The sequence below is a fragment of the Rattus norvegicus genome, chromosome 10 (assembly GCF_036323735.1).
Source record: "Rattus norvegicus strain BN/NHsdMcwi chromosome 10, GRCr8, whole genome shotgun sequence".
In the NCBI taxonomy this organism is placed as follows: domain Eukaryota; kingdom Metazoa; phylum Chordata; class Mammalia; order Rodentia; family Muridae; genus Rattus; species Rattus norvegicus.
The window spans coordinates 27,310,216-27,327,581 of NC_086028.1; the positions used below are offsets into that span (position 1 = coordinate 27,310,216).

Sequence of the window (17,366 nt, forward strand, 5' to 3'; positions counted from 1 at the left end):
GAAAGCTGTTTTAATATTGACTCAGCACCTCCTCCCCAAATTGTTTGACTGGTGAAGCTGTTTCCTTCTCAGTTAGTTTCTATTCCTTTCCCATCCCAAGGCATATATTGAGAAATAGAGCTCTGTATGATCCGAAGGAAGTCAGGAAGTTTTATAATTCGATGGAGCTATTTTATTCAATAGTATTTTATTAGGGGGGGAACCTTTACGTCTTACTTATTTTTATTCATGTTTCTACTGTAAAGAGTAACATGGTGTTCATTGTGTTAAGATTCAGAATGAAGATGAGAAATGATATGGAGGGTGTTAAATTCCAGGAAAATAATTATTGGAAGAGAAATACAGTATGAGAGAGCACAGGAGAGAAGCAAAGAAGAGTCACATTTTATTAGATGGGAACAGGTGTGATTAAGGTTATGATTAAGGTGTGAGTTAGCTATGGTATGATGCCAGTGTTCAGGAAAGATCCACAGCTGTCGCACATTAATAGACTTTTATTTTAAACATTTTCAATGTTCTGAGTGCCTTAGTTCTCATTTTCTCTCTCTCTCCATATATATATATATATGGACGTAAACACTTCCCTTCTTCCCTTTCTTATATCCAATCATTTTCACTGCATCCTTCCTTACTCTATTTAAAATTCTTGGCATCTAGTTTTTTGGGTTTTTTTGTTTTTTTTTTTCTTTTTAATTCTTTTTTTCGGAGCTGGAGACCGAACCCAGGGCCTTGCGCTTGCTAGGCAAGTGCTCTACCACTGAGCTAAATCCCCAACCCCGGCATCTAGTTTTTAAAACGTATTGCTTCACATATATGAATGTAGCATACATTCATAAATAAATAATTATAATCCGTTCAGTCCACAGATTATTACTTGTGTGTATATGATTTCATAGCTGATCACTTGGCATTACATAATCAAGGGCTCTTCCCTTGTTGCTGTGGCTTCATCATCTTCAAAAGAGAAAATAGCAGAATATCCTTGACATCATCGTGAGGAAGACTCAATAATGCCTAGCCAAGATGAAGATGGTAACCTACTTGGCTTTCAATTATCTAACATGCTCGCTGAACCAGAAATAAATTTCTGTTTAATTATACCATCTTTGTTTATATAGAGTAAAGAAATAGCATGTATTTTCAGAATTAAAATGATCTTTAGAACGATGTACCCAAGTGATCCTATTCTATAAGTAAAAATCATGTACGCGGGTTTAAAGACACTTAGTTGAAAATAAAAAGAAAAAACAATAGATAAGTTGGACAGAAATCTTATCTCCTTCATCTTTAGTAGAAGGACATTTCAAATAAAATTGAATTTGTTTATGTGAAGTAGGTTGTTGTTTTCATGGATAGGGACAAGATTATTTACATCAAAGTATTTTTTGTTGGGTAAATGGGTTCTGAGATTCAGTCCACTTGAACAGACTGCATGATCTGCCTTCTCTTACCCCTGATTTTTCTTTCCCTAGAGTAATTTTCTCTAAGAGAACCATCAAGGAATCATCAAGTATTGGGGAGAAGGGAGAAGAGAACTGCCATCCCGATTTCAGTGTTGATTATAGAGAAGAAAAGGAAGAAGGGATTGCTTGAGTATGACTCAGGTCTTCTCAGCCTCTGACTGAGCTTGGCTGTCTCATCTCTTGTGTCTCAGAAAGACTATTAGTAACACTGGGGAAGAGGAAGCCAGTTCCTGTTTTAGTACCTGAGAAAACCTATCTCCCCGTCTTTATGAATCAAAACCAGAGATGCAGGCTTTTTGTGGTTTTATTTGGCATTATATTTAGGAAAGTGTAACACACAATGGTAATCCGAATCAGAATATACAGTCATAGTACATTGAGTGACCTTCCTAGAACCTCCTGGTGTTATGTCAAGCATCATCTTCTTAAAGGTGAATTTAGTGGGAAATAGCAACAGTATTGCAGCATAACTAAAGCTATGTACATATGCATACATAATTTATAAACTATGTATTATTTATGTGTATATAATGCCACATTTTATTGAGGTAAAAGAACACAGCAAGGTTAAAAAGAAATGTCTAATCTCAATATAAGCAGTTCAATGCCAGTGAGAGTTCTTGTAAAATCGCAAAGGCCTCCAGCATGCTGTATAAACATACCAATAAATGTTTAGAGTAGAAACTAAGCCAAAATAAACAAATTTAAGGCAAGCTTTAGAAGGGTCAGCATATCTGAATATATCTGCTTTGTGGAAAATGTTATTCACAGTGACAATTAAAAATATTGAACAATGAAGACAAAGGTTGGCAAACTCATTTTGAATCTACCTTATCCACATAAATGCTGATATTATTGTTATTATTATTATTATTAATTTTACTATACAGAAAATTCATATTTTCAGTAGCTTTCTAAATTTAATTTTGAAGAGTAATATTATTGTTTTTAGCCCAAACATGCTTATTCCATATTATGAAATATAGACATTTAGTTTCTGAAATGAGACCATTTATACTAACACAATAATTTGTGTTCTGTAAGCGAGGAAAATGGAAAATAACCAATTACAGTGTCCAGCTTTTCCTGGCTGCAAACTACTCGACAGTACTGCTCACTTCCATTGTATCTTTGGAAAGGTAAACTATCCAGTACACAAGGTTGAATCCTGCAAATGCTACTGGGAAGAGAATTCGAGAATATTGATCTATTTTGCTGGTGCCGCCAATGGCTGGTAAGAGCAATGGGGGAGTGACCGGCGTTGATGGTAAGATGGGCGTTCTACTGAGGACTTTGCTGGCCTCAGAAGATGGAACGATTGGCAAAGTCAGAGAGCTGATTCTCTTCTTCAGATGGTACTTGGAGTCAGAGTGCTAAGAAAGAAAGTAATGATCGTCAACATAGAAAAATAACAGATATACCCTGTCTAGAAAGGCATGACCTTACCACTGTTGTTGTGCTAGAATTTAAATGCAAGGCTTTGCACATGTTAAATATGTTTCTATCAGTAAGCAACTCATCCTGCCATCGAGCGACACTGAAGATGGCTGCACTTTCTCTTTCTCTCTCTCTCTCTCTCTCTCTCTCTCTCTCTCTCTCTCTCTCTCTCTCTCTCTCTCTTTTGTGCTGTCTGGGAACTATGTGTTCCTGGCAAGTGTTCTACCACTGAACCACATATCTCCAGCCTTGTTTCCAAAACCATTGTATCCATCAACAATAATACAGTAGTTGCCAAACATTAAGTATATTTGGACAATTAGATTGTACTATTAGGAAAAACTAATCCAAGTTTCAAAATTATACTTAATCCTCTAAGCCAATAAATGTTCATGATCAAGTATATCTTTCTTGTTTTCACTGTCACAGATCTCTGTCTCTATTTGTTTCTATCTCAGTGCCATTTTCTTTCTGTATCTGTCATTCTGTCTCTCAGTCTCTGTCTCTGTCTCTGTCTGCATCTGTCTGTCTCTGTCTGTCTGTCTCTCAGTCTCTGTCTGTCTGTCTCTGTCTCTGTCTCTCTCTGCATCTGTCTGTCTGTCTCTCTCTCTGTCCCTATCTGTCTCTGTCTCTCTCTTTTTCTCTCTGTGTCTGTCTTTATGGGGGTAGTGGGGTTTGTTTGGTTTGTAAAATATGTGGATATTTATGACAAGGAAATCCTAGCTCTGGTCACTGATAGTAACCTTCTAGAAAAAGGTCTACCCCAAATATTCATATTCTCACAGTTAGGAATTTGAACCAGAGACATTTAAGAGAATTAGCCAATGTCCATTAGAGCAATGTATATCAAAGGCCAAGGACCAATGCTAAAATCTTTAAGTCAAGCAGGAGAATGTCTGTGCTCTGAAACATTTCTGCCTTTAAACCTAGGATTTGGACACGGAGATCCGCTCATCTTCCCAAGAAACACATGTCCACTGGCCTCTCTCTGAAATCATCCCAAATGGTTTATCATTCATCCACTAACCTGAGAACTGCTCCATATTCTTTTTTTTTATCACTGAGTTCAGCTTCTACGGAAATCCTAGTTCACATCGTTTTTGAAAGAGATATTAAGTGCATTAGTTAACATTTGTGAAAGTAAGAGTCAAAGGAATGGGAGCATGTTCTTTTGGTCACACTTCTAGCAAAGCCTATGGCTCTACTTAATATCCGTCTCATTCCAACGTATTTTTTACCTCTGCTCTAAACTACTAGTTCAGAGACTTCGATTTTGTCTGATCTAGAATCCTCCCAGGCTATTGGAGTCTAGGCACCCTTCTATTGTTTCCTTTTTTTTTTGTCTGCATATTATAATTATAACAATCATGTCCCTTGGAACAGTGTTGTTTTACTGACTCCTTACCTTCAAATACTTGCTGAACTTTGCTCTTTGATTTTGTAAAATGACCTTGTTTCCTCTGTGGCAGCAAAATCACTATATTGCAGCGCGGTTCGCTATGTTCCTCTTGTGTTCAGACTCCTGCAGCACCCTAAAGCCAGCCACCCTGCAGCACAGGATGAAACAGCCATCTCTCCTGTGCTGACTGAACCACAGGTTCACAATGGCCTGCGAGCGTGGTGACATTTGAGCTACAGGAACATCAACTCAATAATTTTTTGCTTTTGATTTGATTTTTTCTCTTTTTTTCTGGACTTCCTTGTTTGATTCAGCATGGAATATCCTGGCTTTCTAAGTTACAGTTGTCAACTTAAAGAATTGGAGCCCATTGTGCTTTAGAAAACATGGCAACTATGTTTCCTCATAAAGGTAAAAAATGGCTTGGTACTACGGTTGGGACCTTTGCAGAGTTAAATAAGTCACAGGTCTTGAAGGAGGGAACAACCTAAAATAAATAAAGACCTACTTTTCTGATTCTGGCCATGAAAAGAGTGACATCATCTGATAAAAATAAGGGACAGCTAAGGATTATACCCTGTGGTCACTAGACTGTGCTTTACTTGTACCAGAATGACAATATTTTGATCTTAACATATCACACACTAGTGTCTTTTTTTTTATTATTATTATTAACTTGAGTATTTCTTATATACATTTCGAGTGTTATTCCCTTTCCCGGTTTCCGGGCAAACATCCCCCTCCCCCCTCCCCTTCCTTATGGGTGTTCCCCTCCCAACCCTTAAGAGATGAAATTGGCACTATTTCCTGAGTGTTTTCAACCATATTTCTCAGGCTCTAATATCATTAATTAATTTTATTTTACCCATTGAAATGTTGTTAAATTATTTTCTACCTGAAAGCACAAAATATCACTGTTTCTTTCTGCACAATAAGAGCCACCCTCCTTCCACACACATGGAGCAGAAAAGTCCTTTACTCTAGTAAAATTTCCTACAATCATGATAGAGTGGAAAAGGCCAAATCCTCAGAGACTTTCTTTCCTGACTCATCTTCACTGAGAACATCATATATGACCTGACTAAAACTTGTCTTTCTTTTTTTTTTCAGGTAGAAAGACAGAAGATCTGGCTCATTCGTTGAGAAAATGACTATAAATATAATATATATCATAAGATTATAAGATGTTGGTATTTTCTTCCCATCTTCTTTGGTCCTTTGAAGTAGAAAAGCTATTTCTTTTATTACCTTGACATGCCCGTATGGTCAGAAAAACTCAATGAAGATTACCAAGTGACTCTAGTCCAGAGATAAGAGCTATGAATCAGAAATAGTAAATAACAATAGCCTGAAACTAAGCACTTCTTTCATTCTTCTGCTACAGTCTTTTAGGAACATTTCTTAGGACATAAGAGTCTGCAACTGCACATCTACACTCACGATATGGGTTAGATGGGCCGTCAACATCAAGGTCTCTGACTCTGCCTTAGCCTTGGTTCTTATCTTCAATGTTGGCAACAGTAATGCCTGTTGTCATGCATATTTTCCTATTTTATAAGAATCTGAGCAAAACACATGCTGTATGTGTTCACAAATATTTGCCTAGCTAGTCTGAGTTGTGTCGTTTCAATTATGTGCTGCATGTGCTTGTCTCCCATCCCCGTTTCTTAATTTCTTCTTTTCTCAAAATTATGTTCCCCTGCTGCCCCATCTTTAAATATGTTGATAGAAAACTCATGCATCATCCACTATCATCAATGAAGTCATCTTCATACACTTTCCTGATCTCTAGAACTCCTGTAGTTTGCATCATATTATCCCTTCTAGTTACATAACTACTTCTATTTAGCCTTTTCTTCTTTCACACCAAGACATCTTCTTAATGATACAGGCTCACTCTGTTCAAGCAAGAGTGCCTAGTCAGTATATGGAACAGAGTATATTTTCAAAAAATTTATGCTTAATCAACAGATGAATGAAAATGTAAATATTTTTCCAAGAGTTAACAAGCACTATGAGAAAATTTTCATGAAAGAATTTTACTTACTCGTTGAAAGCACCTTTGATGTCATGCTCATTTTGAATATGAAAAATTGAAAGGGAACCTCACTTAGGCCTATGTGTATAGAGGGTAGGATTCAATGCAGGTGCCGGCGACCCTGCCCATAGTCGTTATTATCCTGCTCACCCCACCATTACCCAGGGTTTCTCAGGCTCTAATGTATTAATATTTTAGACTGGATGATTTGTTTTTTTCTGGATGAAAAACCTTGTTTTACAAGATCCCAATAGCACCCACATTTCAATTTATGACAACATGCAGACATTGTCCAGTGCCTACTGGAAGAATAGCTGTGTTTAAAATCCAGTTTGTATCCCTGCCAAGTAGTAACTGGACAAGAAGTAAAGGGTAACCAGTTGGGTAGGGCTTCCAACAGAAACAAATGTAAGAATATAAAGGAAATGCAGGAGTTCTGTATTTAATGCTGTTCACTGAATAAACAGAGACTGGATGGTTAAGAATTGGCAGCCAGTGGATACTAGGTGCCAATTTAGAAGAAAGACATTGCGTTTCTGTAATGGAAAGAAAGCCAATTTTGCAAGCCCTTTAAGCTACAGGTTTGTATCAGACCCCACCTGCTCTATTGTAAGCCCAGCAGCTTAGGTTGATGGTAAAATAGGCTTTTGTCAGAGTCCAGATGAGGGCTCAGCTTGGGGCTGTCAGTGTTTTGAGCGGAACACCTGTGGTTTTGAAATTTTCCTGGGCTCCCCTGCTGCTGAGTGCCATCCTGCTCTGGGTATTTTTAGAGCACCTCTTTGTTTTAAGTAACATTATATTGCAAAGGTACTTTGAGTAAAAGTAGACAACATGATAATAATTATTTGATGTAGGGATAAGGCATTAAAGAAATACCTGACATTTGCCTAGTATTTTAAATGAAATGCCCAAATATATAATCTCTATGAAACACTTTTAGTTTTTATTATCCTTTATGTGTATGTATTCTGCCTGCATGTACGTCTGTACACCATGCATGTTGTGACCTCAGCCTTGTGACTGATGAAGCTGAAGAGAACGTTAGATCCCCTGGAACTAGAGATACAGATGGATGCCAGCCAATATGATGGTGTGGGGAACTGAACCGGTGCCCTCAGCAAGAGCAGCTAGTATTCTTAACTGATGAGCCATCTCTTAAGGACCTAAATATACAGTGCCTTAACACACAGTCATTTTAATCAAGGCTCACAACGCAACACACAAAATGATTATTTATAGAACCACTCACTGTATGCATGAAAACAAAACAAAATTAAAAGTAAACAAAGCAAATCAAAATCCCACAAAACAGTATTTGTAAACGGCATTCAAAAACATCATGTTAATATATTATGGCGAAAATTAGAAGTGCATTATTTTATAAACAATTTATATTGGAGCAAGTATTATTTGAGACCATAGAAGATTACAAAATGTCCTCTGAAAAATGGCTTATTGGCATCTGTCCGGTACATCAGTGCTAAGGGATCCAGACTGGGTTTTAAAGGGTACAGACTGGTGAACTGGGTGAGGATTTGATAGACTATGAGGAACAAACATCTCTCTAACAAACACATATCACCTAATTGAGTTCTGTATGCCCAGGATGTATAGGACGGAACAATCATGGAGAAGGGATACCTAGACCTTTGTACTTCTTAGAGTCTTTCACAGTCTTATTTTTAGGGAGTACTAATGGGGCTGAAAGAAATCTGAGCCAGATTTGGAAAAGGAGAGGTAACTTTTAGCATCCTATCCTTCACATCTCTATGTATAGTTGAATATAGCATGTTTGGGATATGGCACATAACTGTACCCTGAAGAGGAAACAGCAGAAAGGACAGTGCCATTTCTGTCTCTATGCCGGCGTTCCTAGCAATCAGCTTTGGGATCCTATACAAACAGTGCCATTTCTGTCTCTATGCCGGCGTTCCTAGCAATCAGCTTTGGGATCCTATACAAACCAAGCTTATCTTTCTCTTTTCAACCCTGACATCATTCTTCTAGAAATGCAGACTCCTTCAAAATGAGTTAGACAGTCTCATGTGGATATTTTCACACTACTCCTTGTCTTAAGCCAAAGCCTCTATCACAGTCAACCATGGACTTCTTTCTTTCTTTGCCATTTCTCTTCCTGCTGCACAAGCAGCTCCATAAGGGGTAAGATCATATGGCGACACTCCATATTCCGTATACGAAATTTCACGTATAAGTAATGTCTGAACAATCTGCCATAGCCTCCCCACAAATGGACGTCAGTTGTAGAAAGAAGCAAACAGTGCATAAGGTGACAATGAGGATACAGTCACTGTCTCTTCTGGCTAATGAAGGAAGTTTTGGTCCATTTTATAGGCAGTTTACTTGCAGGTTCACAATGCTGTCGCCCCTCTTGTAAGGAACACATACCATATTAGGAAAAGTGCTAGTGAAGGGAGCTCAGCGGTGGGTGTAAAGACTACTCACACCGGGGAACAGAAAAGAGGTCTTAGACCTTTAAAGTAACAGGAAACTAGAAAATTAATGTACCTCACCTTCACTGCAGTAATCTGTGGTTTCAATGGCGAACTTTTCAAAATAATGTTTTGATTACAACTGAATAGGCATTTTTTAAATGTCATGGTATTTGGGAGAAAATAAAATGACCTTGCAATCATAATATAGCATTGTAGAATGTAAATAGCCAGTGTGCAATGTATGTTCATTCTTCCCTATTCCATAAAGCAACTTGCTACATTTTACTGTGAACAAATGAAATATAAATGCCTTTATCACATGCATTTATTTTGACACCTTTAAGGGTTTATAATTTTGGCTTGGTTAGTTTCGGTTTTAAACTTTTACACTTCAGGGACAAATAAAAACATCCTATTTGTTGTTTTCAAATATTTTAAGCAGAGAGATTCAGGAAAATAGAATTTCTCATAAAGACAAATGGAATTTGAAACAGAAAGTGCTCTCATGGGGTTTAAATGGTTTTTTTTTTAGGGCAGCTTCCCGCAGGGCCTGCTCAACCTGTTGCTCTTTTAGCAAGATAGGACAAAGTTTACATGTGAATCCTGGGGATTTTACATCCTGTCTTTTAATAGACTATAACTTTAATAGCCAGAGTTATTGATAACTCTAGGTCTCCTCCAAATAATTGAAATCATGACCGCTGCTCCTGGTGCTTATATTGTAATAAAGTAATAATTAAATAAAAATGAAGAAAATAATTATTTTATTATATTCCAACACTACATCGGTGGGTTGATTCAAAATCATTTCAGGTGCTTTTAATTTATCCTATTTCTGCCGGAATTACCTTTCTTTCTGTTCTGCCCTCATTATCAAATTTACACTATCATCTTCTCTGGAAAAAAGCAAAACAAAAACTTAGTGAGGTGGGAATGAATTGGGGAAATGCCCAACCTCTGTTTTACTTTATCTGACAGAAATAGATTTAAGCTCCATGGTGTGTATCACACCAGCTGCTTTCTTTTCAGTAACCCTTTGCAAACCATTTTGAATTCTGGAAAATAATTCTTTAAAGTTATATGTTACGTTCAATTATAAATTTTGCAGAATGTACATCATATGTGTGTATGCATACAGATAGTTTATAATACAATTCACTTTTCCCACAAGTATAAAATATTTCTTTTAATATTTCAAATCAAACTTGTGTGAAAAACAAATCATTTCAAGCATGTCAAACTAAGCCTAGAACTTATTTTTTGTTATAAATACTTTCATTATATGTGCATATATTCTATTTATATATACTTATAAACCAAAATATCAGTAGATCAAAAGAAGACTTTGGGGAATGATGTTATCTACATAGTAAAATGTGTTTTATCCTGTTGGACAAGCTCAGGTACATTTGTTTCTTTCAATTTTTGACGGGGAGGGAATAGTACTAGCCTGTAATGTAGACAACAATCCTAGAATCAATTCCTGAGTTTTCCACCAGGTCATATTTCTGGCAAACAGTATGACATTTAAGAATGCCTACTCAGCTCTGACCTCTGAGATCAGATATTCCTGTTTGTAAAAGCAGGAAATTTAGAATGGATCAATAAATGGCTTGCCTCCCCCAACCCCCAATTTATTCCCTTCCTACAGTCTTTTTTTTCCTTCATTCAGAGAACTTCTACGCCTTATTCACCGCTTCTGCTTATGAGATAAAGAAGTCACCCATGCCACTGAAGTTGTTCCTTTTTCTTCAGACCCCGAAGCTTGGTTAGGACTTGTTTTTTTTTTAAACTTTATTCTCCCTAGTTGCTATAAGGGAACCTGTTCAAAGGAAACTTCTAAAGGCTAAGCAGAATTTTCTAATCTTCTTTGAGAGCCTAGAGTCTGCCAGGACAAGTAAAGGGGGATGAAAGAATTGCAAAACTTTAGAGGAAGATAAATGAAGGCTTTTCCCCAGCTTCACCCTGTGAAGTGAGAAGTAAAATTCACCTAGCAACTCTAGTTATATAATTTAGGTTCAACAAATACTGTTTAGGACTGCTTATGCGTATGTTGCCACTGACTGAGCTCGCTCTCTCTGTCTGCTGACTAACAGTAGAAGACAAAGCCATTACCACAACAATCTCAGCTTCCAGTGATTCAGTTGTTTTTGACTTTGCTACCGGGGGCTTGGCTGCAGTCTGTGCCTGCCTTTCGGCTTTCTGGGACTGGAGATTGGTGAAGTAGTTGACAGCTGCGAATTCAATGAGAGCAGAAAAGACAAACGCAAAGCATACAGCTATGAACCAATCCATGGCGGTTGCATAGGACACTTTGGGTAGAGAGTGCCGAGCACTGATGCTTAAGGTGGTCATGGTTAAAACCGTGGTGATTCCTGAAATGAAAAAGACAGAAAAATGCAATATTGAGAATCAGGAATCCTGTAAAGGGTTTCAAGAGCAGATTAGTAAGGGACTCAATCACTCGGCCTCCCCCTTGTGATTTTACTTATCACAGTGCTTTATCACGGACTTCCAACATCATCCCAACCTACTGCACTGACTGAGAAAATAAAATTCCCATAAGTATATTTGTTGAAGTAAATTAACTGCAGTAAAATGCTAATCATGAGGAGTTCTACTTGTTTCCTGTTTGAGAAAAATGTAACAAATTACTGTGATTTGAACTTTCAAAATCCTCCATCTTTGTTTTCAGGAGCCAAGATTATCTTTCCTTACAAACCAGGAATAGAAAACTGTTGTGAAATTATGTCACTCAATTTAAGAAAATAAAAAAACAATTTAAAGATAAAGTGTTTACCCACGAAGAAAAGAATTCTGACACCTTCACGATGGGAGGTTTTCTGCCTGAATTGTGGCAGGGAATTTATGTAATTTGTAAATGTGCAATGTTGATGATACTCATATGAACTGGTAATTTGACAAGTGGATCCAGTAATAATCATAATAAATAATAATTGTTATTAAGTAATCCTAATAAATCATGAATAATCATACTAAATTATATATATATACACACACAGAGAGAGATCTTTTATGTATTCTTTTAAATTTAGAACTATAAAAAATTCAGGAAAGAGTGGATTTGCTTCTCATAATGTTCAGTCCCCACGCCTGTTCTTATTATTTAAGTTTCCTTCACTAATTAATGATTTTATCTTCCACAAATGGAAGTAAACATTCGGCTGGATTATAGGAAATTCATCAAAATTTATCTACTTTGGAATCTTCAAAATGCCAACTTCATTTTATTCTACCCAATGTAAGTGAGCTATAATTCACATGAGTGGATTCACTATGTCAAATATTTGTTCTCCTGGATGGATATGTCAGGTTTTTCAGTTATGTTAGCACTGCTAACTAAGATACTCAAGTCAAAGGAATGAACTAGAAATCTGGCACGGATTTTTTTTTTTTTTTTGTAGAGTCACCACATAACTTGCAAAAAGATGAGAGTCATTTTATTTGACATATGACTCTTTTTTTTTTTATTCTGTGTATTGAGAGAACTCACAGTTGTTAGTATTCACAGCAAAATCATTGAGCATTAAGAAGGGAAAACTGGATGGAAACAGGGCACAAAGTGGGAGGCATACCAAAGACGGTTCTTGCTGGGACCGACTCCTTATTAATCCAGAAAGACACTTGAGAGAGAATGACTGTCATGATGCACGGAGTGTAAATCTGGATCATGAAATAGCCCATCTTCCTTTGTAAGTGGAAGTAGACTGTCATTATTACATATTCACCTGTTGGAAGACATGCTCATTCGGAGAATTGCCGTTGACAGTAAGAAAATGAATCCGGTGCATATAAAACAGCATAGTTTGAAAGAAAACCAGCAAAGACAACGTTTAAATATATATAAGAATATTACACAATCAGATGCAAAGGCATGTACCGATTTGTTGGTTTTAATGACAACCTGTGTCATTAAGTTACAGAATAATCCATTCCAAGGCTGCACAAATGTTGTTACATACCAAGCTTTTTGAAGCCATGACATCAAAATAGTCAATTTAGCTTATGATGTCTAATAGTCATGAAATAAAACACTAGATAATTTGAAAATTGTGTATTAGAGTTATGTTAACGTGATTTTTTTAAAAGTATTCTTACCTGTGTTCGATTTAATAGTCTCACTAGAAACTGTTTGCCCAATCAAATCATACTGGAGGAGGCTTGAAGATTCTTCTGGGACCTCTACTGAATAAAGCGGTCCTTTTTTCCATGTATATATGATTTCGCTTTTCGGATAGGCATCTGTAGTTTTGAAGTAAATGACACAAAGCAGTAAACATAACTCATTACCTTTCTTCCCTTCAAAACAAGCATTGTCTGACTTGACTACTGTAAAGGAAACATAAACCTCGTTGAATTAAAAAAAAATCGGAAACTTCTAATAATTGGTAGAAAGCATATTGCTGAGCTCACAATGAAAGTTTCCTAGTAGTATTTTCTTTAATTTTCCAAGTCTCTAGCTGTAACAAAGTAGGTACATATATCCAATCCCTTATTTGACTTCCAGAAACTCTGTTCAACTTACAGCTCCCAAACTTGAGTGGACATGCGTGTCCATCCATAGGGAAGTTAACCAGTCTCATCGGACAGTCAGCGTTGATGGTAAGCCTGCAGACATTGAACACCTTGGTTAGCATGGTGGACCCAGCTTCTGAATCACAGAAGTAGAAAAGAAGACTTACCTCATGGTGTACAGGATCGTTCCATTCTGCATCAATCGGAAGAGTTTGTTAGGGGTGGTCATGTTGTGAGCAATTGACTTTTTCCCATTTTGGAAAAATGTGTCCGGAGTCCAGATCTTACTGACCATCAAGTTATTTAAACTCAAAATCTCAGCAGGGCCTTTGAACTTCAGCCTCTCATCAGTCCATGTCTGTCGGAAGAAAACATCCATTGTGTACTCCTAAGGGAAAAACCAAATATTCACACATATAGTGGGAAATGTCTATACCCAGTTCTAAATTTAACCATGACAGTAAATTTCACACCTATAATTTCTTAATGAAGTTAACTAATTTGGTAATCAATAATGGTCTTAGAATCAATGCTATTTTAATCCTAAATAATGACTTGGATCATTTCTTGTTTTTCTTAAATTCACAGGTTTTTAATATTATAAAACATAAATATATTATTAATATATATATATATTATTGGGCCCAATCTTCCTCCTGTCTGACTCTGCTGTCCAACATTGTTACTCCATATCCATTCAGTCAGCCACCTGCAGGTGTGGGCTTTCCTTTGCTGTCACCATTAACTTGAAAGAAAACCACATAAGAATGTTTATACTTCAAGCTTCCTGTTTGACATTCCTGCAGTTAGTCTAGCCATTCTTTCTCACACCTCATTCACCTTGAAAGTGGGATCAGAGGGCAACACTTCCACACAGTGAAATTCCAATAATACAAGCCTTCATTGAGTAGAAGCCTAATACTGCATACCACGGATTTATAAAATGTTGTCGTTAGAGAACTTACAAGAAAATATTACCATAATTATTTTTAAAAGAAAATTAAATATTTAATACAAATACCACAACTCTGGTTTTTAAACCATGGCTTTACAGGATAATGTTAGTTTTAAAAATACAATTATAAGGCCATCACAGAAGTCAATGACAAATACATTGCTACTGTGCTGAAATGTTGCATCAATTTTTGCCTACTTTATGATACTTATTTCTATAAATAGTGATTAATTTTTAAAAGCATATTTCAACACAGGATATATCTATACAATCATCAACCATCCACTGTGAGGATTCTATTACACAAAATAATCTAAAAAGAGACACATATGACGTAAAAGTAATTTAAGCCCTGACTTGAGCACCGCAGTACCAAATGTTAGACTTGTTTATTCTTGAAATAAAGAAAAACTTGAAGCAAAAAAAAAAAATACTAAAGAAACAAGTGTCCTGAGTGCAGCGGCTCTCCCTTTATATCTTAAGATTTTTATTCCCAATGGAGCTTCCTTCTCACTCCTTAACCCTCTTCTGTAACTTCCTGCTTTCCTTCTTTTCTCTGTCAATCTCTCCATCCCTCCTTTTCTCCATCCATCCCTTTTATTATCCTTTTGGCTCCTGGTACTTTACCTTTTACTCATCTTTTCTTTACTCTTTTTTTATGTCAACTCTAATGTAGGAAAAGAAATCACCAGAAACTGTTTTGTTTATATAGAATTGCAATTTCCTAGGAAAAACTAACAGCATAGTTTTAAGCAGACATTTGTGACAGCTTTTGTCTTGGTGCTTGTATTTTAGTCTTGGGAGAAATATACTACCTGGAAACTGGAAAGAAATATCATGATACACTCTGTTCAGCAAGACAACTTCAGGCTTTCATTGCCACTTTCCATAAATACCCTCTTAGCAATCCTCCAGCCATCTGTACCTGGAACACAGTCTCCAGAACACCCACTGATGCATCCGCAATGTACAAGGTGGAAAGCATGAACCTGTCCAAGGGACTTCTTCACTGTTTGGATAAGATGCACCCGTGACGATGCATTACAAATGATAGGCATTTCTCAGCATCACACTCATCAGTGTATGCTTACATGGCAAGAAGCTTTAAAAAGAACTTACTAGTCATTGCATGATATGTGAAGGGAAGAGAGCCTATAATATTAAAAATAAGCAGCATCAGTATCCTTCTCTAATGCAAATGCCTTCCCTGCAGAAATATACATGTTATGTGTATCATTAGTCCTAGACCTAAATACCCTAATGCACTTACCATCTCCACATCTGACACAGGCCCAAAGCTGGTCACATAGATATCTGTTTTGACCTCTGTTACAGCACCTGAAATAAGCCAAGAAAGTCAGGGCTGTCAACCTGTGTGCTGGGAAGAGAGCATCGTGAGCCCACAAAACTGCGAAGAGAGCATGGCGAGTCCACAAAAACTTTGCCCATACTTGCAAATAAAGCTCTTCCTGTCTCAACCCCTTTCTAGTGGATGCCCTTTAGTTTTCAAACTTCAAGAATTTACTCCAATTACAATTTCAACTTCACTCTATTCACACTGGGAGACTCTCAAGGGATGGAAAAATGGCAAGATCGGTGTGCCCTGGTAATAATTATTACTAACATGATTAATGATAATAACTTATCGGTATTGATAGCTTTCAAAGGACAAATAGTAAGGGAATTGCCACATATAGAAAAGCTCTTTCTATATTCACACAACCCTGTGAATCAAGTATGTCTATAAATCCACACATACACACACACACACACTCCTTCATTTAGAGACAGTAAGGCTTGTAGAATTCAGATAACTTACTGTCAGTTACTGAGGAAGGAGTAAGGAATGGATGTTAATACATACATGGAGTCTTAGTGCTCCTCCCCTTACCACCTGGCAAGACACCTTCTTTCTGACTCTTCTGGGTCTGAGAAGGGTTATAAAAGAGGAAGAAGGGGTTGGGGATTTAGCTCAGTGGTAGAGCGCTTGCCTAGGAAGCGCAAGGCCCTGGGTTCGGTCCCCAGCTCCAAAAAAAAAGAACAAAAAAAAAAGAGGAAGAAAAGTTCAAGTATTTGGTCTAATAGGAATGACCTACCTCCAAATCCCGGCCGTAGACGGTTGTCATAGCCCTCCAGCAAGTTGTCAAGAATCCGACTGACATTTTCAGAATAGAAGTTCCCTTCATCTTCAAGTTGAGCTTGGGCATTTTCTATCCTGAAGGCAGAGAGTCAAAATTTCTCACACCTGGCCTCAGAGAAAATATATTGTTTCATGGGTGCTAGTTTATCCCCTCATAGATACCAGCACAATACCCCCGTTTTTGTTTTGTTTTGTTTTTCACTATGCAATGCAACATTCACCCAGTGTCCCCCTTCCTTCTTAGATAAAGGGGGAAAAATCAGAAAGATCTTCTTACCATAGTAAACTGAAGAGCCAGGGGAGAAGCAACAGCATCCTATAGTTCACTGAAATGCCAGGTCACCCTCCTGCTTTCTTCCTCCCCTCAGCCAGATCTCCTTTGACAATCAACTGGAGAAATCTTCCAAATCCTTCATATTCCTTATCTCAATCTGTGACCAGTCAGGAATCCAATAGATGAATGGTTTGCCAATAAAATGTTAAGGGTTCCCTTCTTTTTTGTCTTATTTCTGTCTTTTCTCATGGAATAGGGTCGTTTGTGGTCTTAGATTAAGTCCTGCAGATACCCAGCCTCCTCTGACTGGTTCAGTTGGAAAGTGGAGAGTCAGAGAAATGACAATAATTGACTAAGGCATCAGGGGAGATTAAAAGGAAGAAATCCACAGCTAGTTTTGGCATGGAATTAGAAGGACCTGTGAGGAAATCTGGAAAGCTGTGGCATCTTGCTGATTGAGATTATGTTCCAATGGGCTCAGCAGTTATTATTTCTATGGTTCACAGAAGGATTCCCACTCAGCCCTGGTGGAAAAGTCAAATACTAGGACTTTTACTGGATTCCCTTAATGATTTTCATTGGCTTTGCTGACTATAGGCATCCCGGTAACGAAAAATAATCCCCACAGGTAACTGATTAATAGGGAACAACTCTTTTTGCTGTTTTTAATA

The 17,366-nt window shown here is 37.3% G+C and overlaps 1 protein-coding gene across 2 annotated transcripts; it reads right to left on the reverse strand.

The window, feature by feature from the left end:
- Positions 1 to 1,749: 1,749 nt before the first annotated feature.
- Positions 1,750 to 17,122, reverse strand: Gabra6 (gamma-aminobutyric acid type A receptor subunit alpha6). 2 transcript variants are annotated; one of them, XM_006246128.5, is made up of 9 exons: positions 16,699 to 17,122; positions 16,378 to 16,496; positions 15,552 to 15,619; positions 13,494 to 13,684; positions 13,337 to 13,419; positions 12,910 to 13,053; positions 12,387 to 12,539; positions 10,906 to 11,165; positions 1,750 to 2,836 (listed from the first exon to the last, which is right to left on the reverse strand). In XM_006246128.5, exons 1-9 carry the CDS (start codon positions 16,734 to 16,736, stop codon positions 2,561 to 2,563), a joined length of 1,332 nt encoding a protein of 443 aa, XP_006246190.1. In that variant the 5' UTR covers positions 16,737 to 17,122; the 3' UTR covers positions 1,750 to 2,560. The 2 variants fall into 2 exon arrangements, with proteins under 2 accessions (XP_006246190.1, NP_068613.2); NM_021841.2 differs by having other exon boundaries at positions 13,494 to 13,714; positions 16,699 to 17,019.
- Positions 17,123 to 17,366: the final 244 nt, after the last annotated feature.